The sequence below is a fragment of the Papaver somniferum genome, unplaced genomic scaffold, assembly GCF_003573695.1.
Source record: "Papaver somniferum cultivar HN1 unplaced genomic scaffold, ASM357369v1 unplaced-scaffold_115, whole genome shotgun sequence".
Taxonomy (NCBI): Eukaryota; Viridiplantae; Streptophyta; class Magnoliopsida; order Ranunculales; family Papaveraceae; genus Papaver; species Papaver somniferum.
In genome coordinates, this window is record NW_020620492.1 from 1,225,221 (window position 1) to 1,251,489 (window position 26,269).

Below are 26,269 nucleotides of genomic sequence, written 5' to 3' on the forward strand. Positions count from 1 at the left end.
CACCAACCATCCAACACCTATGGTCCATCATCTGTGATTCTCATAGTATCAATTTCAGACCCAAACTTATAAAGGTGAGCATTTAATCTTACTCCAAATTTCTTCATACCAACTTCTCTGAACATTGGCCAAGTATCTCTAACCAGTTTCTTAACTCTGCTTGTTGAGATAGTAAAAGGATAGCAAATTTTGCCTAACATACTTAAACTGTAATATTCTTTTTCTTTTTCTAACACCATATGCTTATCTAATTAGACAATTGGCTCTATCGCACTTTCTAAATTCAGATTATTCTTCATATTGACAGCTAAAGTATCCACAATATTAGAAGGAGATCAAGATTTTGACTAAGATTATTTAAGGAAATAGAGGTAGAAGCCATATGCAGGAAGAGAGTTTTCTGATTATACCTCGGTTTTAACAAATATTTATACCTGAAAAATTTTGTACCCCAAACAATCATGATACCAACTATGTTGAGACACAACCATTGGAATAAGATCAGAATTAGGTGAAATTTAGTGATGGCTTTAAATCCATAATAGTATCTAGAGGCATGAACAAGAACTACAAGATACCAAACCAGAGGATAAAAAATAAAATAACAACAAGGACAGGGAACACAAAGGGAATCAAATTGGAAGCAAACCGTGAAAAAGAAACCAAGAGTTGAAAATCAATCAGCAATTGCAAAAGGGGTAACAAACCCAAAACAAGGAAGAAATCAGAGGAGGAAACGTGAAAGAAAACTAAACCCAGTCGAATGAACACTATCACCCAATTATATCTTGAATGATACCTCACAACAACCTGTAAATCACACAACAAACCACTTGACCAAACCAGTAAGGTTAGAAATCAAATAAAAATAAGGGATCCCTTACCTGATCGAAATAGAACCTCTCTACATCAACAACCAAGGAGAAACCAGCAGCAAATCACTAATAGAAAAGCACCATTCAACTTAAATAAGTAAATGAAACTAGTGTCGATGTTACCTTAGTACAGCGGGGAAGTCATTTGGTAACGCAGGTTTCAAAATAAACTATGTACAACAATGTTCTTGTGGGCTGTTCTAAGTTTTTAGTAAAAAGAAAAACACGATAAAGATTTTCAAAGCAGACGGTTTCCAGCTTTCTATACATTTTGCCAAATGTTGTTTCACAAAGATTCCCGCAAAAAAAAGACGTTACAAAGTACCTCAGTTAACTCCAGGTATTCCAATGTTAGGCATGCACTGACCGGGCACAACACAGCACAACACGATACAACGCGCTCTCAAGCACGGCACACCTTAATTTCTGAACGACACATCACGACACGTAGCACGGCGGGCTCACCTTTTAATGGGATGTGCTGGGTTGTGCCAGCACGTTTTACACCTATGGCTACATCCACTGTAAACCCAACAGGGTGAAATATGTTATGAGATAATTACATTTACATTAGAGAATTCCTATTTATAGTGACAATAGGATAAACTAATAACCTAGAAGAGAAATAACTTGACCAGGCAAGATGTGTTTAGCTTAATTGCAGGATCTTGTAAACTGACGATTCCCTTTTCTTTTCTAGCACTCTTTGACTGTACGGTTGCTCGGTGCTGTGCACGATCAGGCAATCAACAAAAGTTTTAATTAGCCGTTATTGCGCGCATTTTTACCAGTCAGAATTTTTGAAACACGCCGAATTGCTAACCAGGTTTCACGTACACGCAACACGGAAATAAAAATGCTAATAAAATAAATAAGTAAAGAGAATGCAAACAGAATAAGATTTTGTTTATTGATCATCACAGTGATTCATGGTTACACGATTGCCGAATGATCAGCAGTATTGTTATTAGCTAATGGTATTAAATCAAATTAGAAATAACCACCATGCTTCTTAATTATTGCCGGAACCATGAGTTGCACCACAGATACCGTTACACCACTCAGGATCACTGGTACATTTATGTTCGTCATACTTTTTTAAGCAATTCCTCAAGCATTCGTCGCAGTCGTCTTGAGCCTCGACGACAATGACATTAGTAGTAGTACTGATCAGCAACATACCCATAATCAACATTGAGATGAACATAATCTTATTGCAACCGGCCATTTTCTCTCTTTCTCTCTAGATATATAAATATATTGATATTAATTAGCTCTTATTGATCAATGAAGAAGCTTTTAGAAAGAGAGAAAATAATTAAACAGTGCTGGTTGAGGATTAGACGAAGACTTGCATGACAATTTATAGTGTTTTAGAAAATCTAATTTCGGATAGTTTTAACAAACGTATTTGAATTAGTTGCCGAGTAGTTATAGTTAATCCAGGCTTATTTAGTAAATTTTATTTTGATTAGTTCTAACAAACTATTTTGAATAGTTCTTGACCACAACAATCTAATAACCTTAAATGAACCTGCCTTAGAATAGAAGTGAGAAATAGAGATCACCTTTACAAGGGACTCAAATTCTTGGTTAGTGAGGCTTGAACAAATTACGGGACGACTCTTCGTATGTTAAACACAATATATATAATACTAGTATTGGATTGACCAAGGGGAAAATTCCGAAAGTGAATCACAGTGGTCTACTCTACCGTATCATGACTTGCGTGTCAATTTTTAATTACACTTGTCCACAAAGGTTCAGCATTTTTCTTGGGATTTTTTTCCTTTTGGTGTACCACCAACACTCGAGGAACGCGAAAAACTGCGGGATTGAGCCCGCGGTAAAGCTAGCATTTTTGTTTAGGTATTCATCTTCTTCCTTGTTAGTTGCAGGTTTCGCAATAAACTACGTACGTACACAACAATGTTTTGTAGATTGTTTGTTCCAAGTGTTTTCTAGAAAGAAAGAAAACGACAAACCTTTTTAAAAGAGTCCATTTCCAGCTTCTGCTGTATATTTTGCCAAATGTTGTATCACACAGACCCCCCACAGAAAAGGAAGTTACGAAGTACTACCTCAGTTAACTCCTGGTAGTCCAATCCGATTTAGTTCCCAATGTTAGGCATGCAGTGCTGATCATGAATTCTGCAGGTTAGCTCATTAATGGAAGGAGGAGTTAATTTCAAGGAAGAATTGCAACGTGGCCAGTGTTGGTCAGAGGAATATACTTTGTAGTTTGTACTAACTGAAGGATCTATATATAGGGAGACCTAAGCATGAACAGTTTCAAGAACCATCATAAGAGAAAGAGATATCAGAGTTATGAAAGAGATGGCAGCAGTAAGTAGCAAAATTTGCAGGTCGAGTTTAGTGATACTGCTCTTAGTTTTAATTTTAACATCAACAGCAAACGCACTTTCAGGCCGGAATGTTCCAGGGTGTGAAGATGAGACTAAAGCTTTGGTAGACCTTTGTGCAAAGTATGTACTGAAGAAAAGTCGGATTATTCGACCAGCGAAGAATTGTTGTGCATTGGTGAAGGAGGTTGACGTAAATTGTATTTGTACTTATGCCACTAGAGAAGTGGCAAAACTCATTAGCATGCGTAAAGTTTTTTATGTTGCTTCTACTTGTGGCAGAAGACTTCCTCCCATAAAAAAATGTGGAAGTATTGGAATTGGTTCGGGGTAAGAAGTTCGGAATAGGAAAGAACAACTGAATAAAAGACAAGAGACAGTAGATGAAAATCTAGAAATATAAGCAGAAATGTATAAGTATCAATGTTCAATAATTTAAGGTGTTAAACCCTTGTTTCCTATTATATTTATGTTATAATCTTGTTTTCATATCGCTTTTGATTCCTCACAAATCAAGTTTCAACTCTCTAGTACACGTATAACATCTCCATTTACCTACAAATCCATGCAAATCTTCTAAAATTTCAAACGCTCATAGGAAAGCAAATACAATAATATCAATTGAGCCCAGGTATTGCTCACTAAAATCGCGTTCACAGAAAGGCCAATTCTTTTTATTTTGTACCTTAGGAAACACGTACTTGCTTGCTAACATCAGGAGAGAATCATGCTTGCTTGCTAATATCAGGAAAGAATCAAAGCGGTCTTGCCAGAATATAATATAGCACAAATGCATGTTTCATGTAGTCTCAAGAAAACTAAAACTTCATCAGCCAGATAATGTCATCATTTTAACTCATCGAGAATACAAAATGTACCGCAACGACATTTTTGTAAAATCTGTACTAGAAACGTTTCCGTTGTCTATACATTTGAGTAACAAAGGGTAATATCACCTCGGAAATTGCCTTTTTTTTTTCTTTTTTTTTCTTGATCCGGAGTGTCTTCCTAATTATAATTTCATTTTTGTAACGTCTACTCTAAATCATCCAGGAAGTTGCATGTACCCGAAGGATATATACTCCTTCCAAGGTGAGCAACAATCACAGGAGACAATGATAATAACTACGCTTTGTCAGAAGGACATAAAACAAATTTGTGTTCTACTGTTCTGAACTCTTAACTTACAAGTGTTTTTGAAAACAAAAGTGGTTCAATGACAGAACTTTTCAAACAAGTGGCGTCGCTTCCATATACGTTATCAAATGAAAGCATATTCCAAAATATACCTTAGTAACCCCATATTGTCCACTGCCACTTACTTAGTGCCTAATGTACGTTTGGCATCCACAGATCAGGCTAGCTCATCAAACAAAGGAGGAGATAATTTCTAGGTGTGGTTGTCAGTGGGCTAATATTGGTGGCAGAAAAACTATGTACTCTACCTTTTTGGCCTAAACTACGTACTCTGCCTGCCTTTATGGTAATGTGCTTCTTATAAATAGTAGTATTGGGAGACCCAACCAAGCAGTTTCGAGCTAAACAATCTCAAAGAAAAAGAGTGAGTAAGGAGCTTAATTAGACATGGGAATGGAAATTAGTAGCATAATTTGCCGGTTAAGTTTACTTCTAGTATTGTTAAGTGGAATTCTAACATCAACAGGTTATGCAGTTTCGCAAAATGTCCCAGGCTGCGATGATGAAGCTAAAGCTTTAGCACGCCTTTGTGCAAAGTATGTATTGAAGACAGGTCCAAAAATTCGACCATCCATGGAATGTTGTTTGTTGGTCAGGCAGGGTGATGTAACTTGTATGTGTATGCATGCAACTATAGACGTTGTGAAACTTATTAGCATGGATAAAGTTTTTTACGTTGCTGATACCTGTGGAAGGAAAATTCCTCCGATGAAGAAATGTGGAAGTATTGGATCGATCGGAATAAAATGAGAAGGATGAACAAATGAAAGATACATAAGAAGCAGATTTCCAAAATGTTTTTCATTTCTTTTTTCTTAGCAGGGAAGCGTGCCACATGAGCAAACTCATTACGATGTACCAAGTGGCACCTATGAACCAAAGAGATGATGTTAATAAAAAATAACACATTTATGCACATTTAATTTTCTACACACTCAATTACCTCAAAGAATCTTTGTCTCTCACTACATATATAACTGCCAGAATTACCTCAAAACAAAATTGAATTGCATTGTGAACACTCGTTAACGAGAGGAACTCTAGACTTTTACCGCCAAAGAACACGTTGTTGTAGTTGTTATTTGGGAATCAAATACTCATGAATTTTTGAGTTTTTCTCTCCACAAATGCACTCTTCAATACAAAAAAAAAAAACATTTTTTCTCTTGTATTTTATGGCTTTTGTTAACTTGTAAATCTGATTTGTTTTTTCTAAAAATGGTTAGTTCCGTTGTTACCATCTCAAGTTTATATTATTTTATTTTATACAACACAAAATCGATTTAACTTTTTTCTGGAAGTATCATATTCGTGGACCCTACTTGAGATCTCTACGGCCATGATTTGATCCTTCCTCTTGCACATTTTCTTCCTCCTCTCTGTTCATGGAGAGTGATTGGAACCCTTTAAAATCTAAAAGCTCTTAGATCATGTTTTTCGTAACCAATTTTCACCTGTATCTTTACCCCAAAACAAATTGACAGGAACCATTCAAATCTAAGCATAAAAACCTTAAATTACGTTTCTGGTAATCAAATCCACATGCACCTTTACCCTAAAACAGATCAATAATATGATGTTTAATCATCCAAATTAGTTGATAAAACCCCAAAAAGATTTAAAGAATTTTTGATGCGTTAGTTACTCATTTGAATGCTCCTTCACCTTCATTATATTCACAGTAGAGAACCTTCTTCACAGTAGAAATAGAGACATTAGCGTGTTACAGTATCGTAAACATGGAGAAGAACAAGATAAAACGGGAAGATGAACATCAAAAAGGAAAGTCAGAGTGAATTAAGGACGTGATTAACAAAGAATACGGGTACCAGTGGAATTTAGATCTCACTGATAAAGAGATTAAGTTATTACTGTACCGACGGCTGGTTTGTATTCCCCGTATAAGTGTTGGACGAAAATACCCCTGTTGACGCGTATATTCTTATCTTATGCATGGATGTACGAGATAACAAAACACATTTAATAAAAAAAACGATAAAACTGTTCAAACACAAGGTTTCCAACTTTCTATGCATTTTGCCAAATGTTGTATCACAAATATTCCCACAAAAAAAGAGGTTACAAAGTACCCCAGTTAACTTTAGGAATTCCAATCCATTCCCAATGTTAGGCATGCATTGATCAGGTATTATATAGGTTAGCTCATTAAAGGCAGGAGGAGTTAATTCCGAGGAGGAATCGCAACGTGGCCGATGTTGCTCAGAGGAATATACTATTTACCAACTGAACGATGTATATATAGTAGTATAAGGAGACCTAAACATGAGGAACTTCAATCTTAAAACATCATAAGACTAACAGATATCGAAGTGTTAGAGTTAGAGATGGCAGCAGTAAGCAGAAATATTTGCGGGTCGATTTTTGTTATAGCGCTCTTAGTTTCAATTCTAACATCAACAGCAATTGCACTTTCAGGCCGGAATGTCCCAGGGTGTGAAGATGAGACTAAAGCTTTGGTAGACCTTTGTGCAAAGTATGTACTGAAGAGAGGACGTCATGATATTCGACCAGCGAAGAATTGTTGTGCTTTGGTCAGGGAAGTTGATATAAATTGTATTTGTACTTATGCCACTAAAGAAGTCGCAAAACTCATTAGCATGCATAAGGTTTTCTTTGTTGCTGCTACTTGTGGCAGAAAACTTCCTCATATGAAAAAATGTGGAAGTATTAGAATCGGTTCGGGGTAAGAAGTTGGATCTATCGAATAAGAGAAACGAAAAAGGAGAACTATGGACAAATGAAAGACAAGAAGATGAAGATTAAGATCTAGAAACATAAGCAGACATGTATTAGTCTCAATAGTCGATAACTTTGAGGTGTTAAACCCTTGTTTTAATTCTATGATTTTTGTTATAATCTCGTTTTCACTATCGCTTTCGACTCCTCACAAATCAAATTTCAACATCTTCTTAAAATTTCAAAAGCGCTTAGGAAACCACAGTATATCAATTGAGCCCAGACATAACTGTTGCTCACTAACATCACATTCTCATGACATTTAGATAGCAATATAGGAAGCATATTCACGTCCTCCTCCTTACAGCTCAATACACATCAACGGCCTAAAAACCACACACCATCTCTCACTCCACGTCGAGAGTTGCCGTAACCTCCATTCCTATTGACCGGTCAACGAAACCCTCATTCCTGATTGGTTGAGAAGCAAGTTATACCCCTACATTTTATGATCGTTAATTTTTAATAGAATTGGCTTGATCCGATGTCCCAAATTTAATCAGGATCCTTACACCACGTTTACATGAATTTAATATAAAAAAAAACGGAAATCCTTTCGGGAAATCTAATTATTTCCCTTTTCTGATTTTTAATGCTAAATCAAGATTTTAATTAGATATTTTTTTATTAAAACAAATATATATCCTCCCTTAAAAATCTAATAATTGCCGTAAAAAATGATTTTAACTTCTGTTTTCGGAATAGTTTGGTATGTTTTTGGAAGGAATATAATCTCTATCATTATGGCTTATAATATGTTTTCAGAATAGTTTGATATTATAAGCATATAAGGCGCTAGGGCTGCACATACTCCGGTACGGTCCGGTTCTCTTATGGAACCGGTCCTTGTACTTGGTGTTGACCGGTACCTCATTTTGAGGACCGGTCCCTGTACTTGTACCTGGAGTTGTACCGGTCCTCCGGTACCGGTCCGGTACAAGACCGGTACCGGGTTTTTTACCTGAAAAATATTACAAAATATAATACAACATTTCCATAAGTTCAATGTTCAACAATCCAAAATAAGTTCAGGTTGCATACATATTTAAGTTCAACATTTCGCATAACTTCAAAACAACAATCCAAAATAAGTTCATAAGTTCAGTTTGCTAAAAAGTAAAAACAACATTTCCACTACCATATAAGTCTGTCTACGACAAGCCGACAAGAAATGAAATGCGATCATTGCAAACGAAAATGGATGGCTGCACAGCCTGCACTTGCAAGTTGCAATCCTAGGCCACAAATCTGCACTTTCCCCTCCAATAAGGCCATTGATTGGATAGAACAACCTCAACCTGTGTGTATTACAAGTTTACAACCAGTTCAAAACAAATAGCAAGCAAATACATAAGAAGTTCATAACTACAGTTGAATTTGTGCAGATTGAATATTTTCAGTCCATTCATTTCCATACATTACATATTCTCATACACACCCCAATACTTATTGTACTTGGGAAACATACAGTATACAGACATACTGACATACAAACTCAATATTATCAACAAATCCAAGTTAGGAAATACCTCCAGTGAGACATACACATAGTGATACTGTCATACATACTCATACAAGAAAGATACAACTAATTGCAAAACCATTCATAGAATCACAGTTAATCAGTTATCACTTATCACACAGTAGTACAGAGTACAATCAATCTATGTATTCATTATAACATATTAACATGTATTGCTCAATCAATCTGAATTCTCAAACCCTAAATTGATCTCAAACTCTCAATCAATGTCAAACCCTAAATCATTTACATCAACAAGGTTAATCTCATAAGATAGATTGCTCAATCAGAAGAACAAGAATAAGTAAAGACTGTAAAGTACCTTGGAAACAAAAATGTTTAGATTGAATCTGATAGACGAAGAAAAAATTGGTATCCTTGGCAGTCACCACTTAACCTGCGTGAGTATAAACACTAGGGTTAGTTGATTAGTCAAGCGATAGCTACTTAAAATCGTTTACAATTCCTAGGGTTTCCTTTTGTTGAAACAGAAAGGAAATCGAAAAGATTACCTGATTGATTGATAGCTACTAACTAGTAAGACTTGAATCACTTGATGATGATCGTGAATTGGTGATTTCCTGATTGATTGGTGAGGGTAGCCGTAGTTACTCAGAGATGAAGAGGCTGCTCTTCATAGGTTCACTGCTTCAGAGAGAGAAAAAACGAAGAAGAAAGAAACTGAGAGTGAGAGAGTTACCAGAGTTAGCGATTAGTATTAGGGTTATCTATATTGGACGGATAGGATTAAAACTAGTTAGGATCTTAACGGCTGAAATTAAACGGTACATATGGGCCGGTTCCTACCGGTACTTCCCCTAGAACCGGTGTCTGTACCGGTCTAGACCGGTTCTCAACTTCCAGTACCGGTGTCTGTACCGGCTAGACCGGTTCCGGTCCGGTACCGGTTCGGTATTTCCGGTTCCACTCCGGTCCAGATCCTCCCAACCGGTTCTTGTGCAGCCCTATATAAGCTAAGGTTAGTTATTCTACTAGGGGTAAATAATAGTCTAATATCAACACGGGTTCGATCATGGGTTGTGTTTTGATTTTGCTGGTGAATTCAAATCTGTTCAGCTATAGTTTAGTAAGCTAATAGTTTATTGAAATCAGCTGTAGAAGATCATAAATTTAGTGCGTATCTTTGATGATATTTGGTATTTTTTATTTTTACTCGATACCAATACTTCAGATTTGCTTTATCGCATGAAATGATATCTTGAATCTTTGTTTTGGTTTTTGTTATAGGATAACATGAAGATCGGTAGCGTACAACGGTACTGGTAACCAACAAGGATCGTTGGCACAATTCTGAATGTCTAACTTCTGGGTAAGGCTGACAAACTGGAGGTTAATTTTTTTCCTTTTAAAACACAAATTTTGATGAGAGAAAAATAAGAAACTGAACAAACAAAAAAACTAATGCTGGCAGATTTACATTTTCTGTTAGGCATATACAATGACAAAAGATCTGCTTCCAGGTCGTCTCCCACCTAAAATTTTCCCAGGATGAAGGGAATGGAGGTATGTGTAGGTTGCCGGTGTAAGAATTCATGTATGTTTATTGTATTATGGTATAAGGATTTAACTTTTGTCGAGTATGAAACTTATAATAAATGCATTTACGTGCATACAAATGAAACTTCAAGATTTCTTTTTATTACAGTCTCAAACTTCTTATGGCTTATAAATGCCTTATAACAACGCTTTGAAAAAAGATTCACTGCTCAACACATCAAATATGATATTTGCTATTGGGAGTGGGTTATGCCATGACCTCCGTTTTCCCACCACGAAAACAAAAGATACACCATTACGATTGAGATTGCAGGTATGAGTTAGTATTTGTTCCTTTCCTATTTTTATTTGACTTTTGTTTTCTTATTTTCTTAGTTAATTCTGGCAACATATGTAATTTGCTTAAAGAAGGTGCTTTTTTTCCCCTCTCATTTTATATTTTATGAAATGAGACCTATTGGTTTTAATTTTTATGTTATTGTTGGGTTCTTTGATTAGAAATTTATGGTGAATTTGTGAATCAAGTTTTGTGATAGAACACATAACTCACACTTGAGATAGATAACTCTCGGACTTGAGAGATTTTCCCTTTTTTTATTAGACTGTACAGATGTTACAAGTACATGACTATATAGCCTTACACATCAACTATCTAGAGTCTTCTGAACCGGTTAACTAAAGTTGGTGTTCACACAAGAACTTTGATTGGCTGTGAAAACACTAGACAACTTACAGACTAGTAATTTCTTTTAACCACTACACTAGTATTTACATTCAGAGAATTCTAGAAAAAGTGTATCACACATTTCAACACTCCTCCTTGATACACTTTTTATCAACTCCCAGTAGTCTTCTTAGGAACTCAAATTTTGGCCTTGCCAAAGATTTTGTAAATATGTCTGCAATTTGTTCTCCAGTATTGCAGTACTTGAGCTCAATTTCCTTGTTTGCTGTTGCTTCTCGAATAAAATGATGCTTGATAGGAATGTGTTTTGTGCGATTATGAAACACAAGATTCTTCGATATAGCAATCGCAGACTTGTTGTCACAGTATATTTCAGTCGCTTGATTTTGCTTTTCTCCCAAATCTTCAAATATTCTTCTCAGCCATATGTAGCTTGGCGTGCTGATTCTGCAGCTGATATATACTCAGCTTCTGTTGATGATTGCGCGACTCTTTCTTGCTTTTTAGAAGTCCAAGAAAATATACCAGAACCAAGTGAAAATGCATAGCCTGATGTGCTTCGCATATCATCCACTGAACCAGCCCAGTCACTATCCGTGTACCCAACTAGTTTTGAGTCTGTTTCTGGCTTGTACCATATGCCGTACTCCTTTGTACCTTGTAGATACCTTAATATTCTTTTTGCTGCACCATAATGAATTTGTGTTGGACTTTGCATGAATCTTGACAGTAAACTAGTTGCATACATGATATCAGGCCTTGTTGCCGTAAGGTATAACAAACTTCCAATTATACTTTTGTAGGTTGATGCATTTGCTTTCGCTGATCCATCTTCCTTAGTTTTTCATTAGGTACCAGTGGTGTTGCTACAGACTTGCAACCAACCATCTTGAACCTTTTTAGTAGGTTTTCAATATATTTCTTCTGAGCATCTTGAACCAGTGGTGTAGAATTCTTTTTACTCACATGTTTTTGAGCATTTTTGATCTAGCACCTTAACAAATCATATTTGTCTTTTCTTTTTTGATTTACAAAGATCATGTAACTAAACGGCATTGGAGGTATGCTAGGGAGAAACAGGCACTTTGGAGGAAGATAATTTGTGAGAAAACAGGCTCTGATGAAAACAGTTTGGTTACTATAATTCCTACGGCTACAATAGGAAGAAGTATGTGGATGGAGATTGCTAAGGATCGAGAATTCTATGCGGTCTCTAGTATCCAAATAGGGGACGGTAGGGGGTGCATTTATGGAATGACTGGTGGGTAGAAAGAAAGCACAAAGGATTCGTATCCTGAGGTTTATAAGTTGAGTATGCAGAAAAATACAATGGTTGCTAATATTCTAGGTGATAACATGAAGATGTTGTTCGTCAGGGAACTCAACCCAGCAGAAAGAATTGATTTTTTGGAGATAAGACATGATATAAGGAATGTAACTCTTACAAACGGCATGACAGATACAGTGTCAGGTAACTTTACGGCTAAAGCATGTTATGAGAGGTTGGTGACTGTTCTTGAGGAGATAGATTTTTATGTTTTATTGAGATGTATGATTCCTCCAAAAGTCAACTTTCTTTGATAGGATGCTCTTCACAACTGAATCCCTACAAGAATGATGCTACAGAATAGACGTGTTCAGGTACAGTCAACTACCTGTGTCCTCTGTAATGAATAATGAAGTTGATGAAGACATGGATCATCTTTTTCATCCATTGCAGCCGGGTTTCTCAACTGTGGAACTACTTTATGGGGTCTCTTAATGTTAAATGATCAATGTCACGTGAGTTTAAAGCGCTTATACTGAGTTGGAGAATACAAAGGCTTGGAAAAAAAACAATCTACAATATTTGACAACTCATTCCTTATGGAAAGAAACTCAAGGTTTCATGGTGGTCGTTTGAAGTCAGTTCAGGAAATTCAAAGTAACATCCAAGAGACAATTTTCCAGTGCTGTTCGGCAACAAACACTTTCTCATACTTGTCCATCTCTCAGGTTATATTTCAATGGGAAACTGTAGTTAATTTTTGTACTCTAGTTTTTCTTCTTCTAGTTGGGGAGGTTTCTGAAGCTCATCTCTGTACAGTTGTATATATCTTTTTTTCTTCAATGTATCCTTATATTTTAAAAATAAATAAAAAAAAAAAGAAAAAGAAAGAGAGAATGTAACTAACCACCACCACTGGTTAGTTAAGGGATGATGGCTAATACTAATGTCCATCTTTGACTCCAGTAGACAGTTGATTAGCCTTGTCAGCACAGTTGGTCCCATCATCACGTCCATGTTGATTTTAGTGAAAACTACATACAAACTCATTTTTCGGATTTTCTCCATTGAAAAACCCACGTCCAGTAAAACTCATACTCGCACCCATTTTTTATGAAAAAATTTCTTCCAAACCCATAGTTTACAAAATTAGGTTTCTGTCTTTCTTATATTTTTCTTCTTCTTCTTTAATTCATTTTCTTCTTCCTCTCCGTTCTACTGTGTGTTCCCGATGAGCAAAATTATCCATCGGGAAAAACCTAAAAATCAAATCAGTGAATATGAATTGTTGTTGGTGACTGAGCAATTGAGAAGAATTTGTTATTGGGTTTCTGTTGCAATTACCAGTTCTTGAGCAATTGAGAAGAAACTAAACAGTGGAGAAGACAAAGTCTTCAGGATTTGGCTAAGGAGCTCTTCACGATCCAGGTAAGGAGTTAATCTTTCCAATCTTTCCTTCGTATAATTATCTCCTCAATCTCTCTATCTATCTACCCTCCCTTCACAGCAGAAGAACTCTATGCGATTTGAAAATTAGGGCACATTTTGTTTGCTTTGTGTTTGTAAAGTTCGTGGTTCTTATCGAAATTGACCCAAAGTTTCTCTACATGTTTGTTTGCCAACTAAGTTCTCTGTTCAAAACTTGAGTCAAATGATTGAGAAATGTTTCATTTTTTATCAGAAATTTTTAGATGCATTTTGTTTGATATATACATCTTCCAAACTGATCTTATTTTGATCGAATTGATGGATATCATTTAGTAATTCGTTTTACTGTGTTAATTTTTGTTTCATATAATTTTTTTGAGCAAGAGGAGGAAAACGAAATGGGATTTACACGGAAGAATTCTGGCTACTAAAATGATGGCTTTGCTGGTAATTGAGTGATAAGTCTACTTACCGGATTTCCTAGTGATTGTGTTTGTGATTTATTGTTGCTGTATTTGTTTTGCATTTTACGGTGCACTGTGCAATCACTAATTTTGAAGTTTTGACAATTGAATTCGCAGAATGCTGAAGATAATGAGTATCTGGATGGGGTGGAACCATCATTAGAATTTGTGATGACTTCTACTGACATAACAACCACTGTTGCTCCTGCAACTCTTTTAGAATGCAACAATGAAAAAGGATTTTCATCAAAAAAACATTGATTCAATCTTCATTGTGTGGCGTTCTACTAAAAAGGGTCATAGAGGATGAGGTTACATTGGAGAGAAAGATAAGTCTATCTCTGGTATATTGCTTTTGTTTAAATTACGGGGTTCGGATTTTTCGTGTCAACAATGAGCAAAGCCATTTTAGTGCTGACATTAGCATATTAAGGGGTTAGTGGTGTTTTTTCGGGAGTTAATTGGGGAGAGGAAGTTTGGATTGAGATTGGGTTCATGTTTGGTGAAAGTCAGTGGAAATAGGCATGCTACTGCCAAGGTTTCGAAGTGGTCTCAGTTGAGAGCAACAAACAAAAATTTGTAGCTGCGATTGCACAATTTTCTTGCCTGTTATAGCCACTGCTCGACGGCTGTGTAGGAGGGGTATTACGCAATGGCCAATAGATGTTTTTGATAACCACAGGAAGAGAAGATATGTGCATAGATTGGTTAGCTTTGGGTCTGTTTGTGCCGATAAGCCAGCCAAGAAAAGGTAGCTTTGGTCGTTTTTTTATGCGAAAAGGTTGCAGAAATAACAACCTGGTGGCACTAGTTTCGGATGTCGGATGTTGAAATTAAAACTGGGAATCCTAAAGCTTCACTGAATCATAAAGTGGTACAAGTCAGAAGATAAAATTGGTGGCGGGATATACGAGTTTCCAGTCACGCTTTTGATCAAATTACAATTTATTTGGATAGAACTTGAACTCAATTGCAAATAGTGGAATTTGTTTTACATTAGGAAAGTATGTTAGTATTTGTATATTTGAATAATATGTTATGAGCTATGGAATTGGTTGCATGACCTGTTATGCATCTACAAAATTTGTTGCATAACTTGTTATGCAGTCCAGAAAACGGTTGCATAGCACGTTATGCATCAACTTTTTCGTCACTATTGAAACCAACAAAAACAAAGACTGCATAACTTGTCATGCACCTACAATAATATCTGCATAACATGTTATGCAGTCGTGAAAATTGATGCATAACCTGTTATGTATCAGAAAATATGGCTGCATAATGCAGCGAGAAATTTGTTACACAATCTTTTATGCATCGATAAAATTGATGGATAACCTGTTATGCATCCGAAAATATGTTTGCATAATGCATTATGCATCAATTTTTTGTACGCACTAAAATCAACCAAAACAATGGCTACATAACTTGTTATAAATGCATAACTTTGTTATGCAGTCGAGAAAATGGTTGCATAATTCGTTATGCGTCTGCAGAATGTGTTATGCATGTTTTTTAATTTTCCCTATTTTACATATTTACCCAATAAAATTCAGTTTACTCTTCTTATATGTCATCCAAACTTCGTGAAATTCATTCCATTTTCAATCTAGTCGCAGTTGCTCCATTTCACTGATCGGAGTAGAATTACGACACCAGCATTCTCAGAGAGTTTTTTTAGTGAGATAGAAAATCAGAAACATGCCTTGCTTGAATGTATCAACGAACGTGAACTTGGAAGGGGTGAACACTTCTCCAATCCTCTCTGAAATCTCTAAAGCTGTTGCCAACATCATTGGTAAACCTGAAGCTGTAAGCTCATGCAAAACCCTAATTTATTTATTGCTTTTCTCAGTTTTTCTTAAAACCTCTTCCAATTTATGGTATTAACAGGTTCCGATCTCCGTAAAACCCTAATTTTAGAACACCTCTTTAGTAGTTCTTTATTTAGTAGCTTCAATTTGGTGAATGAACTTAGTGTACGATTCAACCTTTCTATTTTGAGCTCAATTGAAACTATCATTGTTTTCGTCATGGATTGTTGATACTTAAATGTGTGATTTCTGTTTGCTTCTTGATTATTTAGTTACTGTGGAAGCTGAAACTCAAGATGCATGTCTTAGAGGTTGGTTGCTGGGATAGCTAGTGCATCTAGCTGTTCTGATAGTGTTGTTTATTGGTTAGAAGGTCGATGTTAGGTGCCTGTAACAGTAGGTTATGTAACCACTAAAATTCGCAATAATTTGATCTTCTTATGGGTATTTGTTTTTTTTGGTAACCTAGTAGGAATCTTTATATATGGTGAATTTGTGTATCCCTTCTAAAACCCATGGTTGGAGATATCAATGTTTGCGATAGGGAGGGGTAATATATAGAACTCTGGAGTTTCTAGGAAGTATATTGGACACCGTTGGGGTAATACACATAGAATGCTAATATATTGATATGTTGAATAATTGCCAGTTATGCTAATTTGGATACCGTAGGCGCAGGTGGTATCAATTGATAGCTGTGAGCATGTGGCCTTTATATGTAAAAACTGATATTCATCACCCTATTCACCTTGCTACCCGGGGTGGCATACCTCTCACCCTTGAATCATGGCATTAATCTCAAGGGTTCACTAATCCATAGACATAGTGTTTATTAATGCGGACCACATGGGATTGGGAGGAGAAAAGGTAGGGGAATTGGGTTGTTCTTGTATGTTAATCTAAAACTTTTCATTTTTTCAAGCTTTTACTGGATATAACATTGGGATATGCCAAAAAAATTGCCAGTAATAATTAAGAAAATCAAAATCGGTTATCATTAGATTATCAATTACAACTAGAGAAAACCAAGGTTAGGAAGTCATGTTAAGATTTGGTAGGGAATCTGAATAAATACCAGCAACCTTTATGTGTGGGTTTTAGATTGGCTTTTGAAATCAATGTCCAGATCCTGATAAGTGCAATTTAGTGATTTACGTTTACCGAAGAAATTATTGTATCATGAAGTATTAGTACGAGTGAAATTTGAAGTACTATACGTTTATGACCTATTTGGAGATAGCAATGAATGATGCAATATCTATGTGCATAATTAGCATATTTTTTTTCTTTTGTTTAATATTATCTTACCTCATTGTGAGTTTCTGTGACTTTCTGAGATAGTATTAGATTATGTGGGTTTCTTTTCACAACAAGGTAAACTTCTGTTCCAAATTTAGATGATGATGCCTGTGAATTTAACCAGATCAGGCATATATTTGTCTCTTGGAGTATTGGTATCAGTTCGAGCTGTTTCTACTTGTGATGGTTCTACTGAAAATTCATAGCGATAACCTTTTCATTTTAGGCTCAATTGGAACTATCAACGTTTTCCTAACGGATTGATGATACTTCAATTTGCTTTCTGTTTGCATCTTGGGGTAAATACGAAGCATTTAAAGTATTAATCAGCTCTTGGTGAGTTTGCTACTTCCAGATAGAGCCTTAGAGGTTGGTTGCTGGGACAGCTAGGTGTATGCTAATAGTGCTGGCAATTCGTTAGAGGGGATGATGTTAGTGCCTATAACTGCATGTTATTATGTATCTAATAAATTCCCAATGATTAGATATTCTTATGGGTGATTTGTTTATTTAGATAACCTAGCAGGAGGAATTTTGATATAGTGAATTTGTGTATCACTTCCATTACCCATCACTGGAGGTTGGAGATATTACCTTCAGCAATTAAGGAGGGGTCATGATTTGCCAGTTTTGCTACTGTTGATGCCGTAGGTGCAAAAGATGATAGCTGTTGAGCATATGTGGCCATTATATGTTAGGAATGATATTTACCTCCATTTTCTCCTTGCTAACCCAGGTGGTATCACACTCACCCTTGAATTAATGCATTAACCTCAAGGGTTCACCAATCCCTAGGCATAGAATTTAATAGTGCGTGCCTTATGGGATTGGGAGGAGAAAATATATGGGAATAGCATTGTTGTTGTATGTTGATCGTATTGTGAATTTTTATTGTTTAAGCTTTTACTGGATATAATGTTAGGATATTTAAAATATTTGCCAATAATGATTAAGAAAGTTATAATCAGTGTGGGTTTGCCATTTAGTGATCAATTACAATTAGAGAAAACCAAGCCAAAGATTTCGTTTAGAGTCTTGATAAAATAAATTAGTTAACTATGTACTATTCAACGGCCTTTGGTGAAATGAACATAGTTAATCATGTAACATTGAACCTTACATTTTAGGCTAAATCTGTTTATCATATCAGCTTTGTGAAGTTGGATTATTAGCATCCCAATTAGAAACTATTCTTCAGTTCCTTATGGATTGATGATACTTAAAATGTGATCTCTGTTTGCTTCTTAATTACTTGGCTATACAATGGTTACTGTGGAAGCTGAGACTCCGAAACTTAGGATAAAAGAAGATGCATGTCTTAGAGGTTGGTTGCTGAGCAGCTAGTGTATCTAGGTGTTCTAGTATTGTTGATAATTTGTTAGAGGGCTGATATTTTGGTGCCTATATTATCAGGTTATTTGTATCTACTTAAATTCCAACAATTAGATTTGCTTATGAGTAATTTGTTTATTTTGGTAGCATAGTAGGAGGGATATTACTATGGTGAATTTGTGTATTGCTTCTGATATTCATCGTTGGATCCAGGTTGGAGATATTAACGTTTGCAATAGGTAGGGGTAATATACAGGACTCTTGAGCTTCTACGCAGTATAATATAAGGGATGTGCTTTTGATTATTTGTCAGTTTTGCTAATTTTGATACCGTAGGGCCATAAGCATAGGTGCAAATCTATGTATCAAATGATAGCTGTCAGCATGTGGCCTGTGTATGTAGAAAAAATGATATTCATCATCCTTTTCTCCTTGCTATCCGGGGTGGGCATCGCACTCACCCTTGAGTCAATGTTAGTTACCTCAGGGGTTCACCAATCCCTAAATATATGGTTTATTAGTGCGCACCACATGGTATTGGGAGGAGAAAAGGTAGGGGAAGGAATAGACATTAGGATCAGCCAAAAAATTGTCAATAATTATTACGAAAATTAAAATTGGTTATCATTTGATTATTATTAACAACTAGAGAAAACCTAGGTAAAGGAAGCCATATTAAGATTTGGTATGGAATAATAAATACCAGCGACCTTTAAGTGTGGGGTTTAAGTTGGATTTGAAAACAATGTCCAGATCTGATAATTAAAATTTACCTTTACTGAAGAATTTATTGTTTCATGTAGTATCAGTAAGAGTCAAATTTGAATTGTTCTAATTTCTAGGGTCCTATTGAAGAACCATAGAAGAAAGTGTAAGTTATGAACTGTAGGGATGCTTTTTTGGGCGATACACTATGATCGTTTTTTAAGATAGGAATGAATGAGGCAATAATATCTATGTGCATAATTGGCACTTTCTTTCTTCTGTTTAATACTCCATCTTACCTCAATGTGAGTTTCTTTCAGTTTCTGTGGTAGTATGATATTATGTAGGTTTCCTTCAAACCAAAGTAAACGTTCGTGCCAAATTTAGATGGCATACGACCTGTGATTTCACTATTAGTGTAATCTGACCAGACCAGGCCATATATGTCTCATGGAGTATTGGTATGAGTTGGAGCTCTTTTTGTACTTCTGATGGTTCGATTAAAACTCATAGCGATTTAACCTTTTCATTTTATGCTCAATTGGAACTTTCATCATTTTCTTCATGGATTGACATACTTCAATGTGATTTCTGACACTGTTTGCTCTTAGGGTAATTATGATGCATTTGATGAATTAATCAGCTCTTGGTGACTTAGAGGTTGGGTGCTGGAACAGCTGGTGTATCTAGGTATGCTAATAGTGTTGGTAACTGGTTAGAGGTCTGACTTTAGGAGCCTGTAACTGTAGGTTATGTATCTGCTAAAATTCCCAATAATTGGATCATCTTATGGGTAATTCATTTGATGATTAGTTCCAGCTAGAGACAACCAAGCCACACCCTGGAAGGGATTTCCTTTATGTCTGGGCTTTGGATTGACTTTGGAATTATTGTCCAGAATCCTGATAAGTGCAATGTGAGTCAAATTTTTGTTAACCTAGTAGGAGCATTCCAGATTGACTTCACCCATCAAATTTTTGTTTCATGCATCATCACTGTGAGTCAAATTTGAGCTGTTCTACTTTCTAGGATCCTTACTACTATAAAAGAAAGTGGAAAGTTATGAACTGTTGGGATATATGTCTGGGAGTATACGTTATGACCACTTTGAAGATACCAATGAATGATCCAAGGGATTTTTCTTCTTTTTAATATTATCTTACCTCGTTGTGCGCTTCTTTGACTTTCTGTTGTAGTATTAGATTATGTGGGTTCTTTTCACAACAAGGTAAACTTTCGTGCCAAATTTAGGCGACGACGATACGACCTGTGAATTTACTATTAGTGTAATCTAACCAGACCAGGAAATATTTGTCTCATCGAGTGTTGGTATGTGTTCACGCCGTTTTTCTACTTGTGATGGTTACATTGAAAACTCATAGAACATGGAATAAGTTTAACACCGGAAGGTTATCTTGTTTGGCAATTTTAAACATGGTCATCTTACATATCATATGAATGTTTCATCATATATGTACTGTGTACATTTTTTGCATTAAGTTTCAGACTGGCGAACTTTCCTTGTCGTGCAAACTCTTTCTATATATGTTTGCCAACTGAGGTTTCATGTTAATTTGCAGTATGTTATGGTTCTACTGAAAGGATCAGTCCCTATGTCATTCGGCGGGAGTGAAGAGAACAGCGCATTTGGTGAGCTAACATCTATTGGAGGTCTTAATGCCGATGTAAACAAGAAACTGAGTGCCGCGATTGCAGCAATTCTCGAAGACAAGATCTCTGTGTCCAGATCTCGCTTCTTTATCAAGTTCACTGACACAAAGGCAAGCAGTCTAAAACTCCTCGGAGATCTACTTTGGCATATGTTGCGTAGTCATTCATTTAGTCATTGGTCTGATGGATGCTTACACCAACATTAGAAAATGTTGAGAATACCATTCAGTGTTTCAAAACCACCAGTAAAGTTCTTTCCAAGTTTCAAGTTTCATTAGAACATCTTCTGATTGTACTTCGAGACATTTTCTACCTCTTAAATTAGTATCTTTTGGTACTAATGCCATTGTTTCTTTTATTTGTGCAGGGTTCCAACTTTGGATGGAATGGGTCCACTTTCTAAAGCCTTTCTGGTATCTTAAATCTCTTATAATGTGATTAGGTTTGATGCATCCTTCCTCTCGAGACTAAAACCTGTGTATCTATTTAGCCAGCTTTTATGATTGGGATAAATTCTCTGTTCTAAAATCTAATTTCTAAAACGTATAAGAATCTAGAGATGTTATTATTAAAGCATACTCATTTTCCTAGGTTCCATGATGTTTCATTGAGCTTTTATCTAACGTCTAACCATAGCAGCATCAGAAGTGCCATATAGGTAACTAACCTCTATGCTTAATTCCTAAGAAACCTCTTCGGATTTTGGTTAAATAGGAAGCTTGATCTAGTAGTATAATATTGTGACAGGTTGCTTGCTATAGCAGATTCTCTTGAAATGCTTAACTCTTAAGAAACCCCAAATAGATGTTGAGTTGACCATTTAGAAACTCCCTTTCTCTTTGTGTGCTTCTGCGTCTTGCTTAGGCCTTAAGTATATTTTGACATCTTAGGAAAGAAAAAGCCTAACTTAGATTATAGAAAAAAAAAACAAAAATAATATCTGGGAAGGACTGCAAAGGGGTGATGTAATGTGAGACTAATTGGTTGGTTCCTGATTGGATCTAAGGCTGCAGATAACAAGGTTGACTTCAATATATCTTTCTATATCCACAGTATCAGATCTCTTGAATGGCCTTATTTTATATTCTAACTTCCATGCTCTGTACCATGAGAGAATCCTTAGATATTAATGTTTTATTCAAGCTTACTTAATTACTAGTAACTCTGATCGCCTGCAGCTATTTGAGTATGCCGGATCTGGCTTATTTCTTGTATGACCTTGTATCGTTAATCCCTGTAACTGGTTATCTAGTCAGCCAACCTGGAATTGTCTGACAACCACCCTAGATTTTGCTTGTGCCCTTTCCCCGGAGAAAACAAGGTGGCCGGTTTAAATTGTTTTGTGAGAGTGGGGGGAGAAATGTGTGGGGTGAGAAGCATTTTCAGTGCCAACCCACCAACTGAGATTTTATACTATTTAGTCAGGCCAGTTGGGAATATGATATTGCATGAATTTCGTTTAGTTTGCTTGTTGAATATGGGCTGTCAGTCATAGAAAATTGTTCTTGCAACAAAGCTAACATAAGAGGATGCGAAAGCACTCTCAAAGCAGTGGAGAATTTACAAGTACGAAACCTTACTGGGCTAAATTTTGAAGTCCAGGTTATCGAAGAAAATAAACAGGTCTAGGTGTTCCTAGCATATCAATGCCTTTGTTGCTTTCAACTGTGAAAGTATAATCATAATGCACCTTCACTCCCTTATAGCCCAAGTACAGTGTCATCTTTGATAAAAGCCTAAGAGTGTATTTGTTTTTTGCTAATTCGGGGTATCTGACTCAACCATTTTGTTATTGATTTTGATCCAAATCTGATTGGACCTTTATTCGGACTCATATGAGTCCGGGAATAAAATGCTCTTGACTCGTGGCAAAGCACTGGATCACATGTTTTTGAGTCATATGAGTCGGATCTGGCTCAAAAAACAAACATATTGAGTCAATTTCAGATAAGTCAGAATAACAAACAAGGTCTTGACTCGTGGAACCGAAGCACTGGATCACATGTTTTTGAGTCATATGAGTCGGATCTGGCTCAAAAAACAAACATATTGAGTCAATTTCAGATAAGTTAAAATAACAAACAAGGTGTAACTTTGAGATTCAGACATAAGTCAGAATAACAAACAAGGTGTAACTTTGAGATTCAGACGACTCACAAGGTGTAACTTTACAAAGGGAACCATAAATATGCTCCGAGTTTATCCTCCAACCAAACACAAACCGCCAGTAATTTCCTAGCTTCTTCTCAGAGTATCCCCAATTTTCCTCGTGAAAACTACTGTCATCCTAATTTTTTGGTTTTTTTCCACACACAAACCCACGGGCGTAAGATTTCACGCGCGCACCCAATTTTCGCGAGAAAATTTCTCGGAGACCCATATTTTCCGAAATTAGGTTTACGTTTTTTCATTAATCCCAAATTGACCTTTCATATTTTTATTTCTCTTCGTTTTTCATCTTAAACAGAGACAGAGGCGACAGAGAAGCTGCTGATTTCTTTTTCTTCAGGAAACAACGTTAACATCTTTCTTTGATATTCTTTCTCACTGTTTCAATCCATACCCTAGAAATCATAACCTATAATTGTCAATTGGGAATCAATTTTTCATATTGATTTTCTGCTTTTTGTGTTGATTTTGGGTTATTGCACCATGATCTTTTTTACAATTTTAACAATCAATCAGGCAACAATTTAATATCAATTTTCTGTTTTTTCGTTTGTGATTTTGAGTTATAGCTTCGAAATTTGATAGATTAGGGTTTAATTTGAGAATCTATTTTTTTTAATTGATTGGATTTATTTATATTTGGTTGCTGGATTAGTTTCTTTAATTGTGCCGGATATTGGAATACCTACGGATTATAGTAGTTCATCAACAAAAATTATCGCCATTGCTGCCGGAGAAGCTCATACTCTCGCTCTTACAGGTAATTGTGGTTTTGTTGTAAGATCACATAGAAAAAGATCGAAAATGTGGTGATTTAGCCAGTCTTCGTAGTCTGGAAATTCCTGATGTAATCATGGATTATCAAGCTAATTTCTTGTACGAACATATAATCTGTGAGAGAATTTCGTTCTCAAGCCTTTTGCTAGCTGTTTTCGTAGAAAAGCTTGCTAGTTCTCTGTTACGATTTTTCTTTTACTAGCTGTTTTCGCAAAAACAAAAATTTGTTCACTAATTTATTTATATCTCTTTAGTCAAATGGATTAAGAAATCTAAATAAAAAATTATGAATGATTCTTAGTTTGGAAACCATTTTTATGAAATTTGTGATTTTGATCCAGATCTGGTGGAAAATTTGAGGAATATGAATATATGAGTATAGAGAAATCAGATTGCACAAGTTTCTTTTCTATTTGATTCTCTAGACTTGCTAATTGGGTATGAATTGTAATGATTTTCCTTTAAACCGTTGAGATGAAACAAAATTGTAATCACTTGTGGTGGTCATGTTACTGTTGAATATGAGTACTGACAATGAACTAAGTTGAATATGTTGAATACTGTTACCTGTGGTTGTGTATTGTAGTATGATGAACGGCAGTTGCAAACAACTTTTTCTAATTTAGTATTCCAATAGTTTTTCATATCATTGTATGTTCTTCACATCCTAGTGTTGTGTTTCCCTTGTAGGGGATTAGGCGGAAATGGGATATAAGGAGGCACACTTCAAATGGAAAATGACAATACCGTGATCCAAATAATTCAACCATGACAACAGTAAGATATAAGAAGTCCCCTGGGAATTACAAATGAAATTTTCATTTGACTTATTATTGTGTTGATGATGACCAAGTAATTGTACTTTTCATATTGTAACATAAAGACTTATAATTTTAAAGATTTTTGTGAGTTATTTTTTTTTAGTGTTTGCATAATTTGTTATACAGCTACAAAAATTACTGCATAAACTTTTATGCATTCAAAAATGGTTGCATAGCGCATTATACAGTCACATTTTTGTTACACTGAAATAAAATAATGACTGCCTAATCTTGTATGCAACTACAAGAACAACTGCATAATCTGTCATGCATCCTAGAAAATGATGCATAATTTGTTATGCAGTTGACAAAATGACTGCATATTCCATTATGCGGCCAATTTTCTTTTGCTGATATTCAAGTCAATTTAAAAATGACTGAATAATTTATTATGTACCTTCGAAAGTGCTTGCACAACATGTTATGTTTTTTTTTGCATGGTTACACAATGTTATGCAGCCACCTTTTTGTTAGCGCTGAAATAGGAAAACGACTGCATAATCTGTTATGCAGCAGCAATAATGGATGCATTACTTGTTATGCAGCCACGTAAATAGGTGCATAAGTTATCATGCATCATAAAAGATGGGTGCATAATTCATTTATGCTAGTTAACACTTAAATCAAACAAAAGAAAAATAGTTCCATAACCTATTATGCAGCTATAAAAATTACTGCATAACCTGTTACGTAATCGAAAAAAAAAGAATGCATAATTTGTTATTCATTTTGTTTTTGTAGAAATGTTAATTTTTAGATCTATACATGTTTTTAGTGGTGCATAATCAAATTAGTGGATGCATGAACCAAATTGCACAATGTGTTATGCGTTTTTTGTTGTGACTGCATAATATGTCGTGCATCATTCTTTTTGTTAGAATGTTATTTTGTAGACATATACATCGTTTTAGTGGTTGCATAGCCTAACTAGTGGATGCATAATCCAAAATATGGTTGCATAATTTGTTATGCATCCTTTGTGGTGTCTGCATAATGTGTTATGCATCCTTTATGGTGGCTGCATAATGGTAATGTATCCAGTTTTTGAATTTTCTCCTGAAACGATAATCACCTCTGACTTTTTCCGTAAAACATTCGAATTTGATATTGTTGTTTGTGCTCGTTTTGTAGAGCTTTTTAAAAGATTTCCAATGAGATAAAATTTGTAAACCTCCAAGGCACGGTTTTTTAGATGTGTTATATTCAAGTTTGCATACCAATTATACCCCTGAAAAAATAGGACGCATAACGAGTTATGCAGACTCTTTACTAAGCAGAAAGGAAATCCAAATTTCTTCCTCTTATAAGTAAATACATTAAGGGTAACTTTGTCTTGTTACTCTCTTTTTATAATTTTGAAAAATAATGGGTGTCACGATAGCTGAAAAATATTTTGGGCTAGCCAATAAGAATACTATTTGTTTTGGGCCTTAGCCTAAGTTTCCCATTTTCCTTCTCTCATTGAACCATAATATTGGGCATACCAAAAACTTTATAGGCATACAAAGTCATTTTCCTAACCAGGGTGTATTGATAAGGGGTGTCTAATGGGTATGAATGACCTATATACCCTTAAACACTTCGAAAATATTGATTTATAGGCTT

General features: G+C 35.6%; 4 protein-coding genes and 1 long non-coding RNA gene across 6 annotated transcripts; all 5 read left to right on the top strand.

Moving 5' to 3' along the window:
- Nucleotides 1-3,212: 3,212 nt before the first annotated feature.
- Nucleotides 3,213-3,572, top strand: LOC113329084. The gene has a single exon (XM_026576056.1). The coding sequence runs from the start codon at nucleotides 3,213-3,215 to the stop codon at nucleotides 3,570-3,572; it is 360 nt and encodes a 119-aa protein (XP_026431841.1).
- A 1,250-nt stretch (nucleotides 3,573-4,822) lies between these two features.
- Nucleotides 4,823-5,185, top strand: LOC113329085. Its single transcript, XM_026576057.1, has one exon. It carries the CDS (start codon nucleotides 4,823-4,825, stop codon nucleotides 5,183-5,185), a length of 363 nt encoding a protein of 120 aa, XP_026431842.1.
- A 1,595-nt stretch (nucleotides 5,186-6,780) lies between these two features.
- On the top strand, nucleotides 6,781-7,143 carry LOC113329086. The gene has a single exon (XM_026576058.1). The coding sequence runs from the start codon at nucleotides 6,781-6,783 to the stop codon at nucleotides 7,141-7,143; it is 363 nt and encodes a 120-aa protein (XP_026431843.1).
- A 6,129-nt stretch (nucleotides 7,144-13,272) lies between these two features.
- LOC113329256 lies at nucleotides 13,273-15,127 on the top strand. Its single transcript, XR_003349773.1, has 2 exons — nucleotides 13,273-14,059; nucleotides 14,194-15,127. It is a non-coding gene; the product is annotated as an uncharacterized LOC113329256 (long non-coding RNA).
- Nucleotides 15,128-15,635: 508 nt separating this feature from the next.
- LOC113329228 (macrophage migration inhibitory factor homolog) lies at nucleotides 15,636-21,492 on the top strand. Of its 2 annotated transcripts, none has more exons than XM_026576189.1 (3): nucleotides 15,636-15,888; nucleotides 20,807-21,142; nucleotides 21,265-21,492. In XM_026576189.1, exons 1-2 carry the CDS (start codon nucleotides 15,778-15,780, stop codon nucleotides 21,101-21,103), a joined length of 408 nt encoding a protein of 135 aa, XP_026431974.1. In that variant the 5' UTR covers nucleotides 15,636-15,777; the 3' UTR covers nucleotides 21,104-21,142; nucleotides 21,265-21,492. The 2 variants fall into 2 exon arrangements, with proteins under 2 accessions (XP_026431974.1, XP_026431975.1); XM_026576190.1 differs by having other exon boundaries at nucleotides 20,807-21,007.
- Nucleotides 21,493-26,269: the final 4,777 nt, after the last annotated feature.

Excerpts from the sequence above, each read along its gene's own strand:
- LOC113329084 (XM_026576056.1), top strand. The coding sequence starts at position 3,213 with ATGGCAGCAGTAAGTAGCAAAATTTGCAGGTCGAGTTTAGTGATACTG.
- LOC113329085 (XM_026576057.1), top strand. The coding sequence starts at position 4,823 with ATGGGAATGGAAATTAGTAGCATAATTTGCCGGTTAAGTTTACTTCTA.
- LOC113329086 (XM_026576058.1), top strand. The coding sequence starts at position 6,781 with ATGGCAGCAGTAAGCAGAAATATTTGCGGGTCGATTTTTGTTATAGCG.
- LOC113329228 (XM_026576189.1), top strand. The coding sequence starts at position 15,778 with ATGCCTTGCTTGAATGTATCAACGAACGTGAACTTGGAAGGGGTGAAC. Across the intron at positions 15,889-20,806 it reads TCATTGGTAAACCTGAAGCT|TATGTTATGGTTCTACTGAA; the intron begins GTAAGCTCATGC and ends GTTAATTTGCAG.